General features: G+C 39.3%; 1 protein-coding gene across 1 annotated transcript in view; it reads right to left on the bottom strand.

Annotated features, from left to right (window-relative positions):
* LOC106074122 (glutamate receptor ionotropic, NMDA 3A-like) overlaps window positions 1-20829 on the bottom strand; it is a 177335-nt gene that overhangs the window by 148224 nt on the left and 8282 nt on the right. Inside the window, exon 2 of the mRNA XM_056030168.1 lies at window positions 16966-19050. Coding sequence (XP_055886143.1) covers window positions 16966-17511 — 546 coding nt within the window. The 5' untranslated portion in view covers window positions 17512-19050. The remainder of the gene's footprint in view (window positions 1-16965; window positions 19051-20829) is intronic.

Here is a 20829-nt window from a genome sequence, read left to right as displayed (position 1 = left end):
TTATAAACTATTCAATTCAATTATAGATCTATATTTTATGCAAACAGACTAGAGATCTGAATTATAAACTATTCAATTCAATTATAGATCTATATTTTATGCAAACAGACAATAGATCTGAACTCAAAGCTTAAATTTTAACAAAGCTTTTGTTTGTCTGTCATCTTGTAACACTATTCGTACACGTTCTACTTATCAAACTCTCTCTTACTCCCTGTCTCCTACTCCCTGTCTCCTACTCCCTGTCTCCTACTCCCTGTCTCCTACTCTCTGTCTCCTACTCCCTGTCTCCTACTCCCTGTCTCCTACTCTCTGTCTCCTACTCCCTGTCTCCTACTCTCTGTCTCCTACTCCCTGTCTCCTACTCTCTGTCTCCTACTCCCTGTCTCCTACTCTCTGTCTCCTACTCCCTGTCTCCTACTCTCTGTCTCCTACTCTCTGTCTCCTACTCTCTGTCTCCTACTCTCTGTATCCGACTCTCTTGATATCACAGCATTTCTCTCTCCTTCCTTCTCTCTCTCTCAATATGCGTATCTCGCTCACTTTCTTCTCTCTCTTTCACTCAAATTCTCCAACTCTTGTTTTCTCTTATTAATTTCTCTCTTTCACTCTCTCTCTTTCTCTCTCTCTCTCTCTCTCTTTCTCTCTCTCTCTCCCTTGTTAGTATTTCCATCCTAATCTCCCATTTATTCACTATCTTTCTATTTTATAAATCAATCTTTCTAGTGCATCAGTCTTTCTATTTTATCAATCTATCTTTCCAGTGTATCAATCTATCTTTTCATTTTATTAATCTTTCTTTTTTGTTATCAATCTTTCTATTTTATTAATCTATCATTCTTTTTTATCAATCTATCTGCAAACATTTCAGCATTTAAAAAATGAATATAACCTAGCCTAACGTAATCAGGTGGCCAACCTCTCTAAATTATATCTAAGGATCCTCAACTGAATCTAGAGCCACAGGCAGTGATCACAATTTCCTAAAACAAAAACATAATTTAAAAAAAATAAAATCACAAAAATAAACGAAAAAAATCGAAATCCAATTATTTTCAAAAACAAAGGTAAAATACGAAAACAAAAAAAGTCCCTGAAAATATCGGATCATTTTATTTGGAGTGATCAATTGAAACCGAAACTGGAAGTGATTTTACTTGAGTGTATTGTTGATCTATTGGAGATGTTTTATACATGGCGGAAACATCTAAATAGCAAACTTTTGTTGTATTCAGTTAACAATAAACGGAAATGTTGATTGGCTTTGTTTTTAAAAAGTTACACAACAATCCTTAGCTCATTTCAGCAATGCAGAGTGAAAGTTTTAAAGCTCTTCTGTTGGTGACTTTTGTCTAGTTGGCAATTAGCATTAAAAAAAAATCATCATTATTTAGCATGTAACTCTCCAATATAATATAGGGAAAGAAACACAACATATTTAACAGTATGTGTGAATATTGAAGGATTATTTTCCCTTGTTGGTATCAAACAAAATAATTAATTATCAGTAATTAATTGACTATCTGTTTTTTTAATTGATTCATGTCTTGTCTATATCAATAAATATTTGGGCAAAGTTTCAGCTTGATCCGAAAATGGGTGTGGGAGAAATTGCGTTCCAAACCTTTTACCAGACACTGACAGATTGAGTTGATGTAAGATTTGTCATTAAAAAAAAAAAGAAATGTGTTTAATGATCTTTTTTTATAGTAAAATATTAATAATAAATGCAAATCTTTTAAAATATCTATAGATTTTTGGATTATTCGTTGTACGTGACAAGGAATATGTATTTTTAAAGCCACATATTTTTTTTTTGGATAACATTGTAGAATCAAACATCTAAACTATTCCTCTTTTAGTATAGTAGGCAATATAGTGATCTTCAATATAGTGACCTTCAATATAGTGACCTTCAATATAATGACCTTCAATATAGTGACCTTCAATATAGTGACCTTCAATATAGTGACCTTCACTATAGTGTCTGTTTCAAGATTTCTTCAATGCTTCCACTTTATATTTTCTGTCATGTTATTTACGTTCCAATATATCTGGCTTTCTCAAAATCGCTTTCTCTTCTTTTTCACTCATCTAGTATTTGTCTTTTTAATCAAAGCGTAATCTCAGACAGGTTAATGTGATTCTCTGAAGATTTCATAGTATTTGTTAGACTTCTAGTTATAACGTAGTTGAATACTTTCTACTCCAAGGTCAAAGTGTCCTCGACTACCGAAGACAAATAGTCTTGTTTGTGTCTTTCTTCTCGCAAATTCTTCATGGGTGGACGGACACTGGGTGGACACTGATTTCGAAAACGGCTCTAACGATTTTCCTAGAGGTGTTACAGTTTATGTATATCTTTAGGGAAAATACTATTACCTAAGTGGCCACCCATCCAAATGGCGCTACATGATGGCCCATGATGTCAATGTCCCTTTCACCCATCCAAGTGGCGCTACGGCCCATGATATAAATGTCCTTTCACCCATCCAAGTGGCACTACGGCCCATGATGTCAATGTCCCTTTCACCCATCCAAGTGGCGCTACGGCCCATGATATAAATGTCCTTTCACCCATCCAAGTGGCACTACGTCCCAGGATGTAAATGTCTCTTTCACCCATCCAAGTGGCGCTACGGCCCATGATGTAAATGTCTCTTTCACCCATCCAAGTGGCACTACGGCCCATGATATAAATGTCCTTTCACCCATCCAAGTGGCACTACGGCCCAGGCTGTAAATGTCTCTTTCACCCATCCAAGTGGCGCTACGGCCCATGATGTAAATGTCCTTTCACCCATCCAAGTGGCGCTACGGCCCAGGATGTAAATGTCTCTTTCACCCCTCCAAGTGGCACTACGGCCTAGGATGTAAATATCTCTTTCACCCCTCCAAGTGGCACTACGGCCCAGGATGTCAATGTCCCTTTCACCCATCCAAGTGGCACTACGGCCTAGGATGTAAATATCTCTTTCACCCCTCCAAGTGGCACTACGGCCTAGGATGTAAATATCTCTTTCACCCCTCCAAGTGGCACTACGGCCCAGGATGTCAATGTCCCTTTCACCCATCCAAGTGGCGCTACGGCCCAGGATGTCAATGTCCCTTTCACCCATCCAAGTGGCGCTACGGCCCAGGATGTAAATGTCTCTTTCACCCATCCAAGTGGCGCTACGGCCCAGGATGTCAATGTCCCCTTCACCCATCCAAGTGGCGCTACGGCCCAGGATGTCAATGTCCCTTTCACCCATCCAAGTGGCGCTACGGCCCATGATGTCAATGTCCTTTCACCCATCCAAGTGGCGCTACGGCCCAGGATGTCAATGTCCCTTTCACCCATCCAAGTGGCACTACGGCCCAGGATGTCAATTTCCCTTTCACCCATCCAAGTGGCACTACGGCCCATGATGTCAATGTCCTTTCACCCATCCAAGTGGCGCTACGGCCCAGGATGTCAATGTCCCTTTCACCCATCCAAGTGGCACTACGGCCCATGATGTCAATGTCCTTTCACCCATCCAAGTGGCGCTACGGCCCAGGATGTCAATGTCCTTTCACCCATCCATGTGGCACTACGGCCCAGGATGTCAATGTCCCTTTCACCCATCCAAGTGGCGCTACGGCCCAGGATGTAAATGTCTCTTTCACCCCTCCAAGTGGCACTACGGCCTAGGATGTAAATATCTCTTTCACCCCTCCAAGTGGCACTACGGCCCAGGATGTAAATGTCTCTTTCACCCCTCCAAGTGGCACTACGGCCCAGGATGTAAATGTCTCTTTCACCCCTCCAAGTGGCACTACGGCCCAGGATGTAAATGTCTCTTTCACCCATCCAAGTGGCGCTACGGCCCATTATGTCAATGTCCCTTTCACCCCTCCAAGTGGCACTACGGCCTAGGATGTAAATGTCCTTTCACCCCTCCAAGTGGCACTACGGCCCAGGATGTCAATGTCCTTTCACCCATCCAAGTGGCGCTACGGCCCAGGATGTAAATGTCTCTTTCACCCCTCCAAGTGGCACTACGGCCTAGGATGTAAATATCTCTTTCACCCCTCCAAGTGGCACTACGGCCCAGGATGTAAATGTCTCTTTCACCCCTCCAAGTGGCACTACGGCCCAGGATGTAAATGTCTCTTTCACCCCTCCAAGTGGCACTACGGTCCAGGATGTAAATGTCTCTTTCACCCATCCAAGTGGCGCTACGGCCCATTATGTCAATGTCCCTTTGACCCATCCAAGTGGCGCTACGGCCCAGGATGTAAATGTCTCTTTCACCCATCCAAGTGGCACTACGGCCTAGGATGTAAAAGTCCCTTTTCTTCCTCGTCCTCGACAACCTCCTAAAGCTCAAACCATTTCCTTTTGAAGATTTTTTTTTTCACGATCAACTAAACAATGTCAAGGACGCTCAATTGAATGTCCAACTTGCCAACTAAATGAAGTCACAAACAGAAAAGGTTAAACAATAGGATTCAGAAGTTCTAAAATGTACACAGACATTATTATGCAATTTAAAAACAACAACATAACTTATGCACACTTCTTTATTGTCTACACCGGATACACCAGAAATATTGCTATTTATAGGTTTTCGCCATGTATGAAAATCTCTAAATCATATCTATATAAATTCTGTCCTTTAAAAGATTATACAGAGGCTGGAACAGGCTTAGGGATAAAGTAATAGTATAACAAAATATTATTTTTAATTAATGTTTGGCGGTAGGAGAAACAAAAATAATTGGAGCTAATGGAAGATGGAAACAGGGCCCGCAGCGGATCCCCAGACAGTGGAGCTTAGGGTAAGAGTTTAGAAAAGTCTTATGGAACATAGAGGGAAATTTTTTAAAATATATCTTTCATGTAATCTTATCTTTTATGATAGAACTTAGCTTTTCCACTACTTGCCCTGTTCTCTTGGACGTATTGTCTCATATAAAATCTAAGTGCACTGGCCTATCAAAGTTACTCAAGCTAAAGAGTCGCTTGCTTATCGATCAGAGACTTGAAAAACAAAGCACGAACAAAAGGGAGAAAAAAACAAGATCAGAATGAAAGAGATCAAGCCAAAGACTCCATGAACAAAGAAGAGATAACAGGGGCGTAGGGACGTAGGGGGAAATATCAGAGACATTTGTTGCTTTTTTAAAAGTTTTTTTTTTTTAAAGTTACGTTACCTTGGTAACCATAAGTAAAAGTGAAAAAAAAAAAGAACAAATTTGAGTTGCTACACAATTGAATGCACCAGTGATCTACAGCTTAAGGCCAGATGCTTGAGGTTAGTGTCAATCAGAGAAGGGACTATGAGGGGGTGAGTGTGGCAACCGTCCTATCTCCGCACCTTACGGAGGCCCCGCACCTTAGGGGGAGGGGTCCCACGATAAACAGAATCGTTTGTCACCGTCAGCCCATAGTACAAATATTCGTGGCCCTGATGGGACACTTGCCTAGGGCCCCGCTAAGGCGGCCTCTGATGTAAATATAATCAAGTATGATATGGTTCAATTCAATTCACATAAAGAGCAGGAACATTTTGACATTTGTTGTTTTTTTCTTCCAGAGCTGAATTTTTTTTTTCATTAATTGCAAAAATCTCTCACATCAAAATCACGGGGTATACAGTGCATAGATTTAAGATAAATCCGTAGACCGTGACGATCATGATCACGTGATTGAAGTATTCCACATAGATTATTATTGAGGTTATCGACGTCTATATGTTATTGCAAACAACAACGCGGTAACTCCCACAACACAAAAGTTTTTGAAGTCTAAGTCGTCTAAGAGTTAGTCCACTTTGTTGGGAAAAGGAACACCAAGCTGGATAAAACAGGCGATAAGTTCTTATGTTCATTTCGCAGATGAAATGGTCTTTTATCAGATCAGGTACGCGACTTAACGTCTAGCAGACCTGGAACAGGACCTATTGTCCAGACCTCAACTAAATATATTAGCTTGGACATCAGCACTGGCCAGAATGAACAGCTGGTGTGTGGAGGAAAGAACATAAGTTGTGAGGCCCATCACTGGAGGCCTAAACACTTTGTTGTACCTTGTGTGTAACTAACTAGCACTGGTCAATTTACAATAAAAGTGTCAACCTGACCTTTATGCAAATGTCTAATTAATTTAAGCTTCGTCTTGTTAAACTTAACATTGCCATTATTTGTGTCCCTCTAGTTAGTTTGCAAGAATTGGGTGCAAGAGGCTGAGGCTGAAGGAAAGCAATTCAAGTCTTTCTGGGTAAACGCAAAGGCAATAGCTGTTGAGTTTAAAACTAACGAGAATGTCATAACACAGGCCCAGACTTTGCCTAACAAACGAGAATGTCATAACACAGGCCCAGACTTTGCCTAACAAACGAGAATGTCATAACACAGGCCCAGACTTTGCCTAACAAACGAGAATGTCATAACACAGGCCCAGACTTTGCCTAACAAACGAGAATGTCATAACACAGGCCCAGACTTCGCCTAACAAACGAGAATGTCATAACACAGGCCCAGACTTTGCCTAACAAACGAGAATGTCATAACACAGGCCCAGACTTTGCCTAACAAACGAGAATGTCATAACACAGGCCCAGACTTTGCCTAACAAACGAGAATGTCATAACACAGGCCCAGACTTTGCCTAACAAACGAGAATGTCATAACACAGGCCCAGACTTTGCCTAACAAACGAGAATGTCATAACACAGGCCCAGACTTTGCCTAACAAACGAGAATGTCATAACACAGGCCCAGACTTTGCCTAACAAACGAGAATGTCATAACACAGGCCCAGACTTTGCCTAACAAACGAGAATGTCATAACACAGGCCCAGACTTCGCCTAACAAACGAGAATGTCATAACACAGGCCCAGACTTCGCCTAACAAACAGAAGAAACTTTTTGGATTGCCTGGTTCAGATGTCCAAATGGTTCGATGCAAGCACGCCTCTTTTATGAACATGTGACCCGAGAAAGGCTTTTATCTCGTGGCCAGGATGAGAAATTGGCTCTTCACCGATCTCTCTGTCAGGAGGCCCCCGTCGACTAAGTGATCATTTCTTCACACCCGTCTTGGCATGTTGCACGTTCTTCCGAGCCCCTGCATGAATTCCTCCTTTCATGTGTGGCTGGAAGCTCAAGCCCCACCTGGGATCCATCCTTATGCCTATGCTGCCTGGATTGCTTGGAAATTTCATACAAACTTTTAAACATGACTAATTGGCAAAAATCGTCCTTTAGGCTACCGTTCATAGAGCGAGGAAGTATGCATAGTTTCTCAGTGTTTCTCTGTGTACATTTACAGACCCCCTTTAACTCCAGTTCTATTCCTCTAAAGCTCCATATCACTTTCAATCTAATTCTGATGTAGCGCCCTGCACTCTTCAAAGGTCTGCTCTACTTTTGTTTTATCGAGCTTAAAAAAATTGACAAAACAGTTGTTCTCGTTTTTTTTTTTTACCTGGAAATACATTCAAATGTTAACCGTGAATCGAACCAAAGAAAACTTAACAATGCAAGGTCTGCTACAGTGTTTCTCAATCTTTCATCCCTAGAGGGCCCTTGAGGAGACTTTTGAACCAAGTATTTCTGGCAGCATTGTACTTTTTTGTCACGTCATCAGTGTGGGACATAGTTATTTTCTCTTTGAAGAAAAGTCTGTAATTTATACGATATAAGATACTGATTTCATTCCTCGTAACTGGTCCAGTGCCAAAGTATGAGAACCGTAAGTCTAATGCAATCATCAAACAGATAGATGACAGAGCCAACAGACTCAAAATCAATGAAGCGAGGCCTGGGACGCCCACGGCATGATTCACCTAGCGTGACTCCACGCTTACCTGCAACCGTCAGTCGTGGATCTCACGTAGAAATTATTCAAACCCCCCAACTTCCACTGGCCTTGTCCCGCACCGTATTGGTCTATAAATATCTGATGGTTTCTCGCAAGTTAATGGGATGGCCCACCAACTAAAGTTGTCCCGAAGGCGGTAAAGCTGCCAAATGTACGTTTCTCTCAAGTTAATGGGATAGCCCACCAACTAAAGTTGTCCTGTAAAGCTGCCAATTGTATGTTTCTCTCAAGTCAATGGGATAGCCCACCAACTAAAGTTGTCCGGTAAAGCTGCCAATTGTACGTTTTTCTCAAGTCAATGGGATAGCCCACCAACTAAAGTTGTCCGGTAAAGCTGCCAATTGTACGTTTCTCTCAAGTCAATGGGATAGCCCACCAACTAAAGTTGTCCGGTAAAGCTGCCAATTGTATGTTTCTCTCAAGTCAATGGGATAGCCCACCAACTAAAGTTGTCCGGTAAAGCTGCCAATTGTACGTTTTTCTCTTCGTTTCCTTTTTCTTATGAATAATTTCCATTGCAGCCATAGGGAAGAAAAGTAGCCATAGTGGAAATAGGAAGACCTCAGGCCTCATTCAGACCTGTGCACGCCGTTAAGTCGTAACCCAAAGCGATTGTTCTTTTCTCTAGAACAATGTTTCCCAAACTTTTCCCTTAACGGAACACTTCACACATTCGGAGTATTTAGCGGAACAATTTGCACATTCTGAGTATTTAGCGGAACAATTTGCACATTCTGAGTATTTAGCGGAACAATTCGCACATTCTGAGTATTTAGCGGAACACTTCGCACATTCTGAGTATTTAGCGGAACACTTCTCACATTCTGAGTATTTAGCGGAACACTTCGCACATTCTGAGTATTTAGCGGAACAAATTGTGTTTTTTTTAAAGAAATTAAATCACGTGGTGGCCTAGTAGTTAATTATTCCAGTAATTAGTGGAACACCTATTCAGGCCTCGCGGAACACCTATTCAGGCCTCGCGGAACACCTATTCAGGCCTCGCGGAACACCTATTCAGGCCTCGCGGAACACCTATTCAGGCCTCGCGGAACACCTATTCAGGCCTCGCGGAACACTAGGGTTCTGAGGAACACTGTTTGGGAAACACTTCTCTAAGCAATAGATAGCTTTAAAACCTATTGTTTTAATAGACACTTCCCAGGCACAGTGGCGAGTATGTTGGCTTGAAGGAGACTTGGACCCTCGAGTTCGAATTCAGATCGTTCAACTTTGTTTTTAAACAAATGCATTTAAAAAGCGATCACAGTAAAGTAGTGAGTCAATAGCGTCTGGCATTCATATCAATCTGCTGATCACTGAATGGACTAAAACATTCGTTTTACAGTATGCATTGCACAAGGCAATGAGTGGAACATTAAAGGCGTGCAATCTTTTTTGTGTGGGGGGGGGGGAGGAGGGTTGGAGCAGGAGGTTAGGAAAATGAAATGGAAAAACTTTAATGTGAACTCTTCTTTTTTCTTTTAATCTGACTGAATAGAGAGTTGTCTATGGTAGGCCTAGTCATGATGATATAGAGTGTCTATGGTAGGCCTAGTCACGATGAGATGACTTCGTCTATGGTAGGCCTAGTCATGATGATATAGAGTTGTCTATGGTAGGCCTAGTCATGATGATATAGAGTTGTCTATGGTAGGCCTAGTCATGATGATATAGAGTTGTCTATGGTAGGCCTAGTCATGATGATATAGAGTTGTCTATGGTAGGCCTAGTCATGATGATATAGAGTTGTCTATGGTAGGCCTAGTCATGATGATATAGAGTTGTCTATGGTAGGCCTAGTTATGATGAGATGACTTCCTCTATGGTAGGCCTAGTCACGATGAGATGACTTCGTCTATGGTAAGCCTAGTTATGATGAGATGACTTCCTATATGGTAAGCCTAGTCACGATGAGATGACTTCGTCTATGGTAAGCCTAGTTATGATGAGATGACTTCCTCTATGGTAGGCCTAGTCACGATGAGATGACTTCGTCTATGGTAAGCCTAGTTATGATGAGATGACTTCCTCTATGGTAGGCCTAGTCATGATGAGATGACTTCCTCTATGGTAAGCCTAGTTATGATGAGATGACTTCGTCTATTGTAGGCCTAGTCACGATGAGATGACTTCGTCTATGGTAGGCCTAGTCACGATGAGATGACTTCGTCTATGGTAGGCCTAGTCACGATGAGATGACTTCGTCTATGGTAAGCCTAGTTATGATGAGATGACTTCGTCTATGGTAAGCCTAGTTATGATGAGATGACTTCGTCTATGGTAAGCCTAGTTATGATGAGATGACTTCGTCTATGGTAGGCCTAGTCACGATGAGATGACTTCGTCTATGGTAAGCCTAGTTATGATGAGATGACTTCGTCTATGGTAGGCCTAGTTATGATGAGATGACTTCGTCTATGGTAAGCCTAGTTATGATGAGATGACTTCGTCTATGGTAAGCCTAGTTATGATGAGATGACTTCGTCTATGGTAGGCCAAGTCATGATGAGATGACTTCCTCTATGGTAGGCCTAGTTATGATGAGATGACTTCGTCTATGGTAAGCCTAGTTATGATGAGATGACTTCCTCTATGGTAGGCCTAGTTATGATGAGATGACTTCGTCTATGGTAAGCCTAGTTATGATGAGATGACTTCCTCTATGGTAAGCCTAGTTATGATGAGATGACTTCGTCTATGGTAAGCCTAGTTATGATGAGATGAATACCTCTATGGTAAGCCTAGTTATGATGAGATGACTTCGTCAATGGTAAGCCTAGTCATGATGAGATGCCAACGAATCCGAGTTTGTTATAAAGTTAAACCATAAGATTCTCATCATTAGACTATATTGCTTCCTTAAAGTTAAACTCTAGTAGAAACTAGAAAACAGACCAAAAAAAAAGGGGGGGGAGAAGGATGGGGTTAGCTTCCCTTTAAGGTAGTAAGAAAAAGGGAAAGTGGTGGTGGTGTGGGGGGGGGATGCTGGTTCATTATAATATGATGTGCTTTCTTTTCCTTTCAAGAGATTTCCAACCTAATGGATATTTTAGTGTTACACGCATGAGCTATTCCAGATCTTTTCACTCCAACACCAATACGCTGAGTGTTGCTAGTGTCCACGCAGTAGCCCTGGTCTTTAAAACACCTGGAACTTCTTATCCCTATCATACAGAAGCACGGAACTCTTCTGTCATAGAATTGCGAGCCTCTTCTATCATAGAAATAGTAAATTCTTCTGGTATAGAATTACGGAACTTTTGTGTTACAAGCACGGAACTCTTCTGTCATAGAAAACAATTAACTTTTGTTTAATTACATTGGCATGAGAAAGTCTTGTTTCTTATTAGGGATATTCATACTTCAGCCAACCAGAGTAATCTGCTCTTTCTATTCATCGTGATTTTTTAAAGATCCAGTCTACAATAAAATAAAGCCACAGAGAAAAACAAGATAAAGAGATATGGAGAAATGTGGTGGCATTATCATGGAGACTAAAGAAAATCGTATGTAAAATGAAAAGAAGAAGCTCGGGAAAGATATTTAAACAAAACAAACTAAACATTGTAAGGAATTTATTGAACGATCACTGTCGGCTACAGAATAAGAGAAGACTATTGTCTACTACGTCTGGGAAATGTTGGAACTGGAATTATACAGAGAGCAGGAAAATTACCAAAAAAAAATGTTAAATAGAGTGTAGCCTGTAAATACAATGGAGTCGCGGGGGCTGAGTTTTAAAGCACTTGGCTTCCGAAACAAGAAAGTCACAGGTTCGGATCCTGGTGAAGACTGGGATTTTTTTTTTTTTCAGGATCTTTAGGGCGCTTCTCCGTCCATTCAGTTCTAATGGGTACCTGACATTAGTTGGGGCAAAGGAAAGGCGCTTGATCGATGTGCTGGCCACATGACACCCTCGTTAACCATGGGCCACAGAAACAGATGGCCTTTATATCATCTGCCCTATAGACCGCCGCAAGGTCTAATAGGAAAATTCTTACTTATAAATACACTAGTATTTTAGACACCGGATACACCAAGATTTGTGTATTCCCCACAAAAAAGAGCTCTTCTTTTATGGAAGCATTGAATTCTCCTCTCTTGTAGAAGCACAAACCACTTTTGCTACACCAACATATTTCGGGAACTTTGAATTATTTATTTGCTGGTGTCATCGCACTCGCAAGTTTAGCCTATGTGCTGTGATTCGTTAATTGGTCGAAAGTTGTTTTCCCATCCCAGATGAAAGATAGAAATAGGTTCGTGATTTATGGATTTTTTTATTCGTTTTTTTTTTGCAAATTCACTGGTTCGCTGAAAAAGGCGAGAGTGCGAATAGTTGTTCGGCATGAAAACGTTGTCTGTAGGTCTCGGTTGATCAAAGGTATGGTCGGGTTCTAACACGTATTGACCCGCAGGAAAAAAAAACGCTGGGGGGGGTAGTATTGTCTTTAATTAAAAGTCATTCCTCCATTACGTGCTCATGGGATGATAGAAAGATTAGAGAAAATGTTTTCACGTCAGTCTGTTCGAATGTTTGCTGTGCGGCAAATTTGTGAGTTGATCTGTTAGCACGTTGAGCGAGCGGTTAGGGCATCTCAGAGATGTGGGGTATTAAGTTATAAAATATATTTCTAAAAATGTGGAGATCTAGGCTAAGATGTGCATTGGGCCTCCCCCACTTTTGATGCTTTTGTGTGCCTCAGATAATCACGACCCTCTCAGTCACTCTCACTCTTTACTCTGTTTTATCTTTCCCTTCTTTTTAATCTCTTTTTCTTTCATCCTCCCTCTCAATGTAGTTCTTTCTCTTTCTCTGTTTCTTCTCTCTCTTATTACTTTCTCTTATTTTTCTTTCTCCCTACGTAATTTTGTAATGACTTGTATTGATTATCTTTTAACAATGAATCATGTCAGTTTCAGTTTTGTTTTTAAACAATTAGCATCCATGTCTTCCTAGGCCTTCCTTTGTTATTTTTCTTATTAAGGACATTACCGGAGATTATTGATTCTTTATTCGAGTCATTTCGGAAGACAGGAGTATAAACCTTCTGTATTTAATTCTTTAAATCTTTTATGTCTTAGGATTTGATATTTGACATTTTTTGTGTAACTAATTTGTTCTTATGTTAGCGCCCCCCCCCTTTTTTACCCGTCACACAAACAAACAAAACAAACAAACAAAGAGCATCTCTTGACAAGCCTTAGAACAGACAACAAAATTGTAATCAAACAATCCGAGTATTATTAAAGCGACCTTTTTGTTATATCTGTTACTTTTTTATATCTGTTACTTTTTTGTTATATCTGTTACTTTACTGTCCAATTTGTTCTTGTTGTTGACCAGCAGCTATTTAAACAGAAAACTTTTTAACGAATAGAGATACATAAATCATACTCGCATTTTAAACACCTTTTTTTTTAACATGCATGAAACAGGCTCAAGCAGGTTCATTATTCGGGTTAGTATTTAGGAATCAATGTTGTCATATCATAATTAAATCCAGGGTCAATGGGTGTAGTCGGGCGTTTGATTGGTAAACACCACTACAACACAGGTAACGTCGTTGTTAGCTGCCCTTGACGGGCTTATCTAACCTAGTATATTTTCTTTTATAATTTGAAAAAAAAAATGAATATGTAAATGAAACAATGTTACGATTATATAGCATTAAAACTGCTCTACGTACGTCAATTAAATATATTTAAACGTGAAGAGTTAACACACACACAAAAAGAGCTAATGAAATACATTGTCAAAACGTTTTGTCAACTCAATTTTTTAATCAAATATTTATGTATCAGAATATAATAAAAATATTTTTGACTTAAATGCTACAGAAATTCTTCGTTCCGGTTTCTCGTTTCAGCCATGAAAGTGAACAATTTGAATTGTTCACATTTCTAGAAGTTCATCCAACGTTTTAGTTTTGTTTCCGAAGTTAACCTGATCTACATTCCATGAATTATGATGAATTGAAAACGAACGTGTATGCTCCTTATATGAATATGTTCCATGTTAAAAATAAGACAAATACTTTCTAAGAAATTCTATTAGATTTAGTGACGCAATAGAGGCGGGAGACAAAAGGAGAGAATGAGGATAGGACAAGGTAATAGAAAGGACGAAAGTAAGAAAGAGAGAGTGAGATTGAGTGAGAGAGAGAGTGAGTGAGAGAGAGAGAAAGAGAAATAGATCAGAGAAACATCAAAAGCGAATTACAAAAATAGACAGAGGGAGAGAGAGAGAAAAATAGAGAGACAAGAACAATGATACAGTGCACAATCAACAGAGAATGAAAGAATAGACATAGACACATTCCTTTCTCTAACGGTACTAGGGAAGACGGAGCATTTGTACGAATGTGTTCTAGCATAAGGAATAAGAACAGTGTCTCTATCTTTGTGTCTTTCTGAGTATTTCATTAGTTTTTTTTTCTACTTTGTAAGTTATGGTTTAGTGTTTTATGTATTAGTTCTATTTTCACTTAAAACCAAATTATTGTGACAACACTTCGTACACCTAGCACTGGCGGATCCAGGGTAGATAGGGACGCCCTCCCCCCCCCCCCCCCCTCCGCTTGGCAGACCCCCCCCCCCCGGACGAATTTTATATTATTAGTTATGTTAATAATATATACTAATTATTTATATTTCAACCAATTTTTAGAATTTGTAGGTTATTTCGCCCCCCCCCTCTTGTATGTTGGCCGATTTGATGGGGTAGGGAGGTGGCAATGGCATCAATCCCGCCCCCCCCCCACACCATAAAATTTCGAGTGGGAGGGCGGTCCAATTTATTTGTAGAAATCAACAGAATTAACAGAATCAATTAGATCGATATGATTGAAACGTGTTATTTATATTTTAAACGATCTTAATATTAAGTCGTTCCCTGTTAGCCGATTGGGGGGGGGGGGCGAATACATGTAATATCCTTCCCATCTAAACCCTTTTGGTGGGGGGGGGGGGGGGTGGCGGTCCTATTTTTATGGGGAAATCAAAATCTAGTATATTGGCCGATTCGGTGAGGTGAAGGGGGGGTGATTGCTTCTACTGCCCTCCCCACTCTAGCCCTGTGAGTGTGTGTGTGGGGGGGGTCCTATTTTTATGGAGAAATCATAGTTTGTGAAGAAAATTAGTTGAATATCTATATAATACTAGACTGACATTACCCGCTGCCTGCGGGTCTAAGTTTGTGTTTACTAATCTAGTGGATTGGATTTAGATGTATTATAAACTTAGTTAATGATCCTTTCAAGTTTTTTCTCTTTCGCTACGAAAATAAAATTAGGTTTGCGAAAATGGGTTTATCCGAAGCCGATACATTCTTATCTATTAAAAACGAAAAGAGCGATAGCTTTGTTATATGAATGGGATTATAAAAAGAACAATTAAACGAAATAATTTTTAGTATGCGATTCATGAATGAATATAGATCTAGGCCTATCTCAACTCGGCTTCGCAGCTTTCGTAAACGAATGTAGTCTCTTAAAAATGCTTTAGAAAACCAAATTTGAATGTTTATTTGATCAAAATATGAAATGAATGGACTATACTTAGTATGTTCATGCGTTAAAGTATAAAACTATCTGTGCGAAGAGAAGTTTTATCATCTTAGAGTTGAATTAGAGTTTTAGATCTAGGGATGGCATTATAAAGTAAACAATTAAACGAATTAATTTTTTTAGGGTCTTAAGTTTGTTTTAGGGCTACAATACATACACTACGGTCTAAGTTGGTACCCAAGAAACATTCCTGCCAAGTTTTATCAAGATTGGTCAAGCGGTTTTGATGTCTATAAGTAACATACATACACCTCACATTCTACTTTATAGTATAGATAAGCTACATATTGATATTTGAACCCATTTCTATATTATGTCGCACCATACTCTTATCTCAAATTTCATCATTAGTAAATTTAAATGAAAAAGGGTTGTACGAAGTGGGAGGGGCGATACATGCAATCGCCTTTCGCCCCTTGGACAAACCAATACTTTTTTTCTTGTTGTATTTTAGATAAGAAATTAGAATACATATATAAAAAACTGTCACTAATATAATTTATATATGCTATAAATTAAATTCTTATATCGAGTCGCCCCCACCCCCTATTCTTGAATGCCAAATGCAATCATTAGCAGAAATTATAAAAAGGAGCGAGGAGTAACGTTCTCACTCTACCGCCCACTCCCCTTTCCAGATGAAATCATGACGTTTTAAAACAGAATAGTCAAATATGGCGACAGAGTTTATGTAATTGCAAATGATTTACATAATAATTTTAAAAAAGACTTTTTTTTTTGGAAAATTTAGAATTCATACAAAATTTTTAGTATAAGAGTAACAATTGAGATGAGTTCTGAACCCAAATATTATTATCCTAGTCACCTTTTTCCAACCTCTACTCATACTGATATTTTTCTACTGTATAAATTAAATTTGGAAATATAACTCAAAATATGCTTGAATACTAAAAATATAAAAAAAAATTAGAGTAGAATCTAATTGGTCCACTTAATTTCTCATCCCACTTCCAAAATTTTTTGTTTAAAGCTTCGAATTATAGTTCTGTAACAAAACAAAGTTACAAACATGTCTATTGAACAAAATGTATCACTTACAAATAAGCTTTCATAAACATTTATTTTTGAATAATTTTTTTTATCGGCGGTGATCCTCAATGCCTTAATCTAAATATGTGGGGTATCTTAAATTTTCAAGGAACAAATCGGTTGTATTTGCAATGTAGTAAGGGCCTGCAAATTCATAATAGAATATTTTCAAGTAAAAATTTTCAAAAGTTCCTTTTTGAATAGGATGAATAATGAAGTGTAGATGTCAGGAGAATGTGTTACTGCAGTGAGAATGCAAGAAAACGTTTTTGGCTTCGGGGAGAAATACTACTTTTTTTTTTTTTTTTAGTTTGTATTTTCTGTATATATATATATATATAGGCCTATGCTGTACGAGTAGTTATGGTTAGGGTTTGGAAACAAAAATCGCCCCCCCCCCCGTTTCCAAAGTTCTGGATCCGCTAGTGACACCTAGTCGTTAGTTTACCAAACGTGTAGATTTACCTAAGAAACAAAACGTGTCTATTTACCTGCATGTAGCCATCACCTCTTTGAATGACGTATCCCAACACAGGAATCCCCAGCGCCTCAGACACGATGTTAATGGTCTGGATGGTCGCATTTCGACCAAAGACGATGATCAGCCGGACGTGGCTTCTGTCCCCTTGAAAGTGTGCGCAGAGCATCGACACCATCTTCTTCACGTCGCGGTACGCCACCAAGGCTTTGCCGCTCCAGCTGAAGAGGGAGTTGTTGTGCCCGACGATGTCCCTGAGAGCCCTCTCAAACTCCGGGACAAAATCATCCATGTCTTCCTCTTCGAATATAGCGGTGATGTTGATCGTTGGTTTGGCCGGTGAGGGCGGGGGCTGCCGAGGCGACGCCTTGCTGGTGTACGGGCTGGATAACTTCTCCGGTTCGATGACGTCCAGGCGGACCTCTGGCTGGACCGCGTGGTCGGTGGAGTCCGGAAGGGCGTGCTGGTAGGCAGGAGGTGGACATAGAACGCTCGGAATGAGACAGGCCAAAAGGAAGGACAGGGCTAGTTGCCCCAGCATGGTCGCCGATACTCGCATGACCTGGCAAACGCTGTCATGAAGTTTTGCGTCATCCACGAGGGCCTATTGGTGGTGGCCAAGTTGGCTTCTTCAGGCATTGGTCGGGATGATGGTGTCTAAAGAGGGATACACTCTAAAAAGTTGCTAGAACCTCGATTTCCACGAAAACAAAGCCATTGTTCGTGCGACCTGCAAAGACTTCACTAACTGTTCTGGAATACATTATTTCTTAATGGAGAGCTCAACGGAAATTCTCCCTTTCAAGACTTTCAAAAATGTATACCAAAGAATATCATTTTGTTATCATGATTTTTTTTTATTTATATATCCGTGATGTATCCAATCCACTATATCCACAGAAAAATGTTTAATTCACGAGCCAGCATAAACATCGGATAAAAGATTGTGTGTGAATTGAATATCGATTTTTGTTAAGAGGCTAATGCTTGATAGAGTTATTATGACCTGCTTAAAGTCTGAATAACCCGTTAGGTTGAGATTTGGGTCATGAGTTGTAGTACGCCACTTTTGGTTGGGTCATGATTCGTGGAGCCATGGGGTCGAAGAATGGTCAAGAGTTGAACTCTTAAGGTGATGTTGAAAAGCCTTTACTGTGAGGTAATTTCATTACTGGACGTGGTAGCTGGCTACAAATGGTGAATTCCAGAGAGTACAAGAGTTATGTCCCAGTGAAGCTCTTTGCCTTGAGGCATTCTTCTCTGTTTGATTGAGCAACCAATCCGTCAATCAGATTTGTGTGCTAATATTATCTAACTAGTTCCTCTAGCAGACATAACTCTTTGTGTATTTTAAAAGTATTGAAACTTTATAATTTATTATTTGTCAAAGCAGAATCTAGATAAAAATCAAGTAAAGAAATGTACATAAACGTGTTTTTGAATCAAATATATCACAGATAATGTCTAGAAAATGTCACGGAACTAAAATATTGACTATCAAATGAGTGGATATCGGAACTGTTGCATCCACAGTTTCTATCACAGACAAAGTCAAATCAGAGTTAACAAAACAGATGTATGTAATGTTTTATCTATATCCGTAAGAATGAGAAATATATCACATTTATTTATATCCTCTAAAACCAAGATTGCGTTCTGCAGTTTGGAAGATAAAAACACTATAAAGCTTATCCTCTCTACAGGTGGAGAAATGAAAAAATAAAATCATTAACAAATGGTGTTCAAAAATATTATAGGACTAACCAATAACAAAAAGAGGGATGATCCAGGCAGAGGTAAGTTATGTTGGCTTGTTGCGATGAGCTTGTAAGACGTTAAGACGTGTGTCATGGTCTTGCATGACTTAAGACAACATGTCTTCTTACAAATACTCTTTGAGGCGAATGTTTGGCTCTGGTGAGATGTAAAACTTCTTGCTGCGAGTAGGACTTCAATGCACACTTCTTTAAGTTCAATGTTTGCCGATGTGATCAAAGTTCTCCGAGTAGAGAAAGGATTAGGACCATGTTATACTGTTCTATATAGAAGTAGAGGATAACTTTGTTTTGCCAAGCGATCTTCTTTCAGAGCCATGACACTGAAATCAGAATAGAAAAAAAAACAACAAAGATTATGAACAATGCAGCTGGGATTTCATAAATTTTGTATCAGGTCAGATGACTGGAGTCAGTGGGGACTGGATACAGTCAAGGGGACTAAACCAAGTCAAGGGACAGAATCAATAAAGAGACACTTTTCTACTACAGATGAGACCACACTGTCAGACGTAACACACTCAGAGTTTAAAGAACATTTTCCTTTTTATGGACTTGCTAGAGCGCCCCCGAGGGAGATGGTAACTCGGCACTCACATCTGGGGAGGCGGGGGGGGGGTGTCGATATTGTGACTGCGTAATTTTTATGAAAAAAAAAAAAGATTAGTCAAAGAAAGGTTGCAAACTGACCGTCTGTAGATTGACCTCGAAAAAAATTGTTATTAACTGTATTATTTTTTTTTACAAAGTTTATATGAACTCAATCTGTCTGGTAAAAAGTTTGTACACGTTATTTCTCCCACACCCAATCTCCGATCAAGCTGAAACTTTTGCAAAATTATTTCTATAACCTGACAAAACAAGAATCAATTAATATAAATGAACCAATTATTTAATGAATGCTTGGTAGTTGAATATTTTGTTTGGTATCTCAAACAAGTGAAGGGAGCTGTACTGAAAAAATGTTAAAAATTAAAATAATACTCTTCATACTTTGTAGAGAGAGTTTCAAACTAAGAATACATAACTTTAAAACCTTCTATTTCTAAAAGCACTTCCTGATGTAGTGGTTAGTATGTCAGCTTGAGGTGTGTGGGGAGGCTTTAGCCCTGGAGTTGGCATTCGTTTGTTTTTGTAATAAATGCATTTAAAAACGATCACCTAGAAACCCAATCTTTCTCCCCCTCCCCCTTTCAACTGGTCCAGACAGGTGATAGGATCATAGCGCATTGAGAAAGCTGAAAGCATAAAATTGCGCTTAACAAAAACAAGTAGTAACAAGGTTACAAGGACAATTTGTGTGAAACACAAACTCAAAATCGGTCCCCCGAAGTGGTCCACCCAGGCAGGTAAAAAAGCAGGTTTCAATATTTTCAGAAAGAACATCAGAATGAAATTCTATCAAAGACAAATGACAAAGAAGAATGGAGAAAGAAGGTTGACAGATCATGTGTGGTGCCCATCGGTTCAGGAGACCAAAGGATAGGTGAAAGTGAATGTAAAGTTAGATGTGAACCTGGCCTAACTGATGTCTTATAATGAATATCTAATCTATGCGGTAGTAGGATGATGTGCTCCCATCTATATTTCCGATGCAGTTCACGTGATAAACAAATTATTAATTGTTTTAAATTATGTCCAACTTATATGCATACTAAATAGATGTTTTCTCTTTTAAAAAAAAGTAAACACTTTTTGTGTTTAAATGTATAGTTAGTATGACAGAACTTACGTAACATAGCAATACAAATGTAAAAAAAATGTTGACAAAAAATCTAAAACCAAATGCATAAATGTTTTACAAATGTGGTAATAGTATATAGCCATCTCCCCTACTAAAGAGATTTCGGAGATTGTCACTATTAATAGTGAATAGTTGCAAAAGTGGTGTATTTTTATGAAAATCTGCTTGCATAAGTGATTTAAAAAATTAGATTTTCAGCCTTCAGGAAAGATTTTCACTATCTTTGCTAGTTTACGAGATCTAAACGGGACGGACGGACAGACCTTCCACACAAAACTAATAGCATCTTTTCTCCTTTCGGGGGCCGCTTAAAATATATCTGATCACACAGATTTATTATTGTTAGTCTAGATCTATT

The sequence above is a fragment of the Biomphalaria glabrata genome, chromosome 5 (genome assembly GCF_947242115.1).
Source record: "Biomphalaria glabrata chromosome 5, xgBioGlab47.1, whole genome shotgun sequence".
Lineage (NCBI taxonomy): Eukaryota > Metazoa > Mollusca > Gastropoda > Planorbidae > Biomphalaria > Biomphalaria glabrata.
This window is presented reverse-complemented; position numbering and strand designations above follow the sequence as displayed.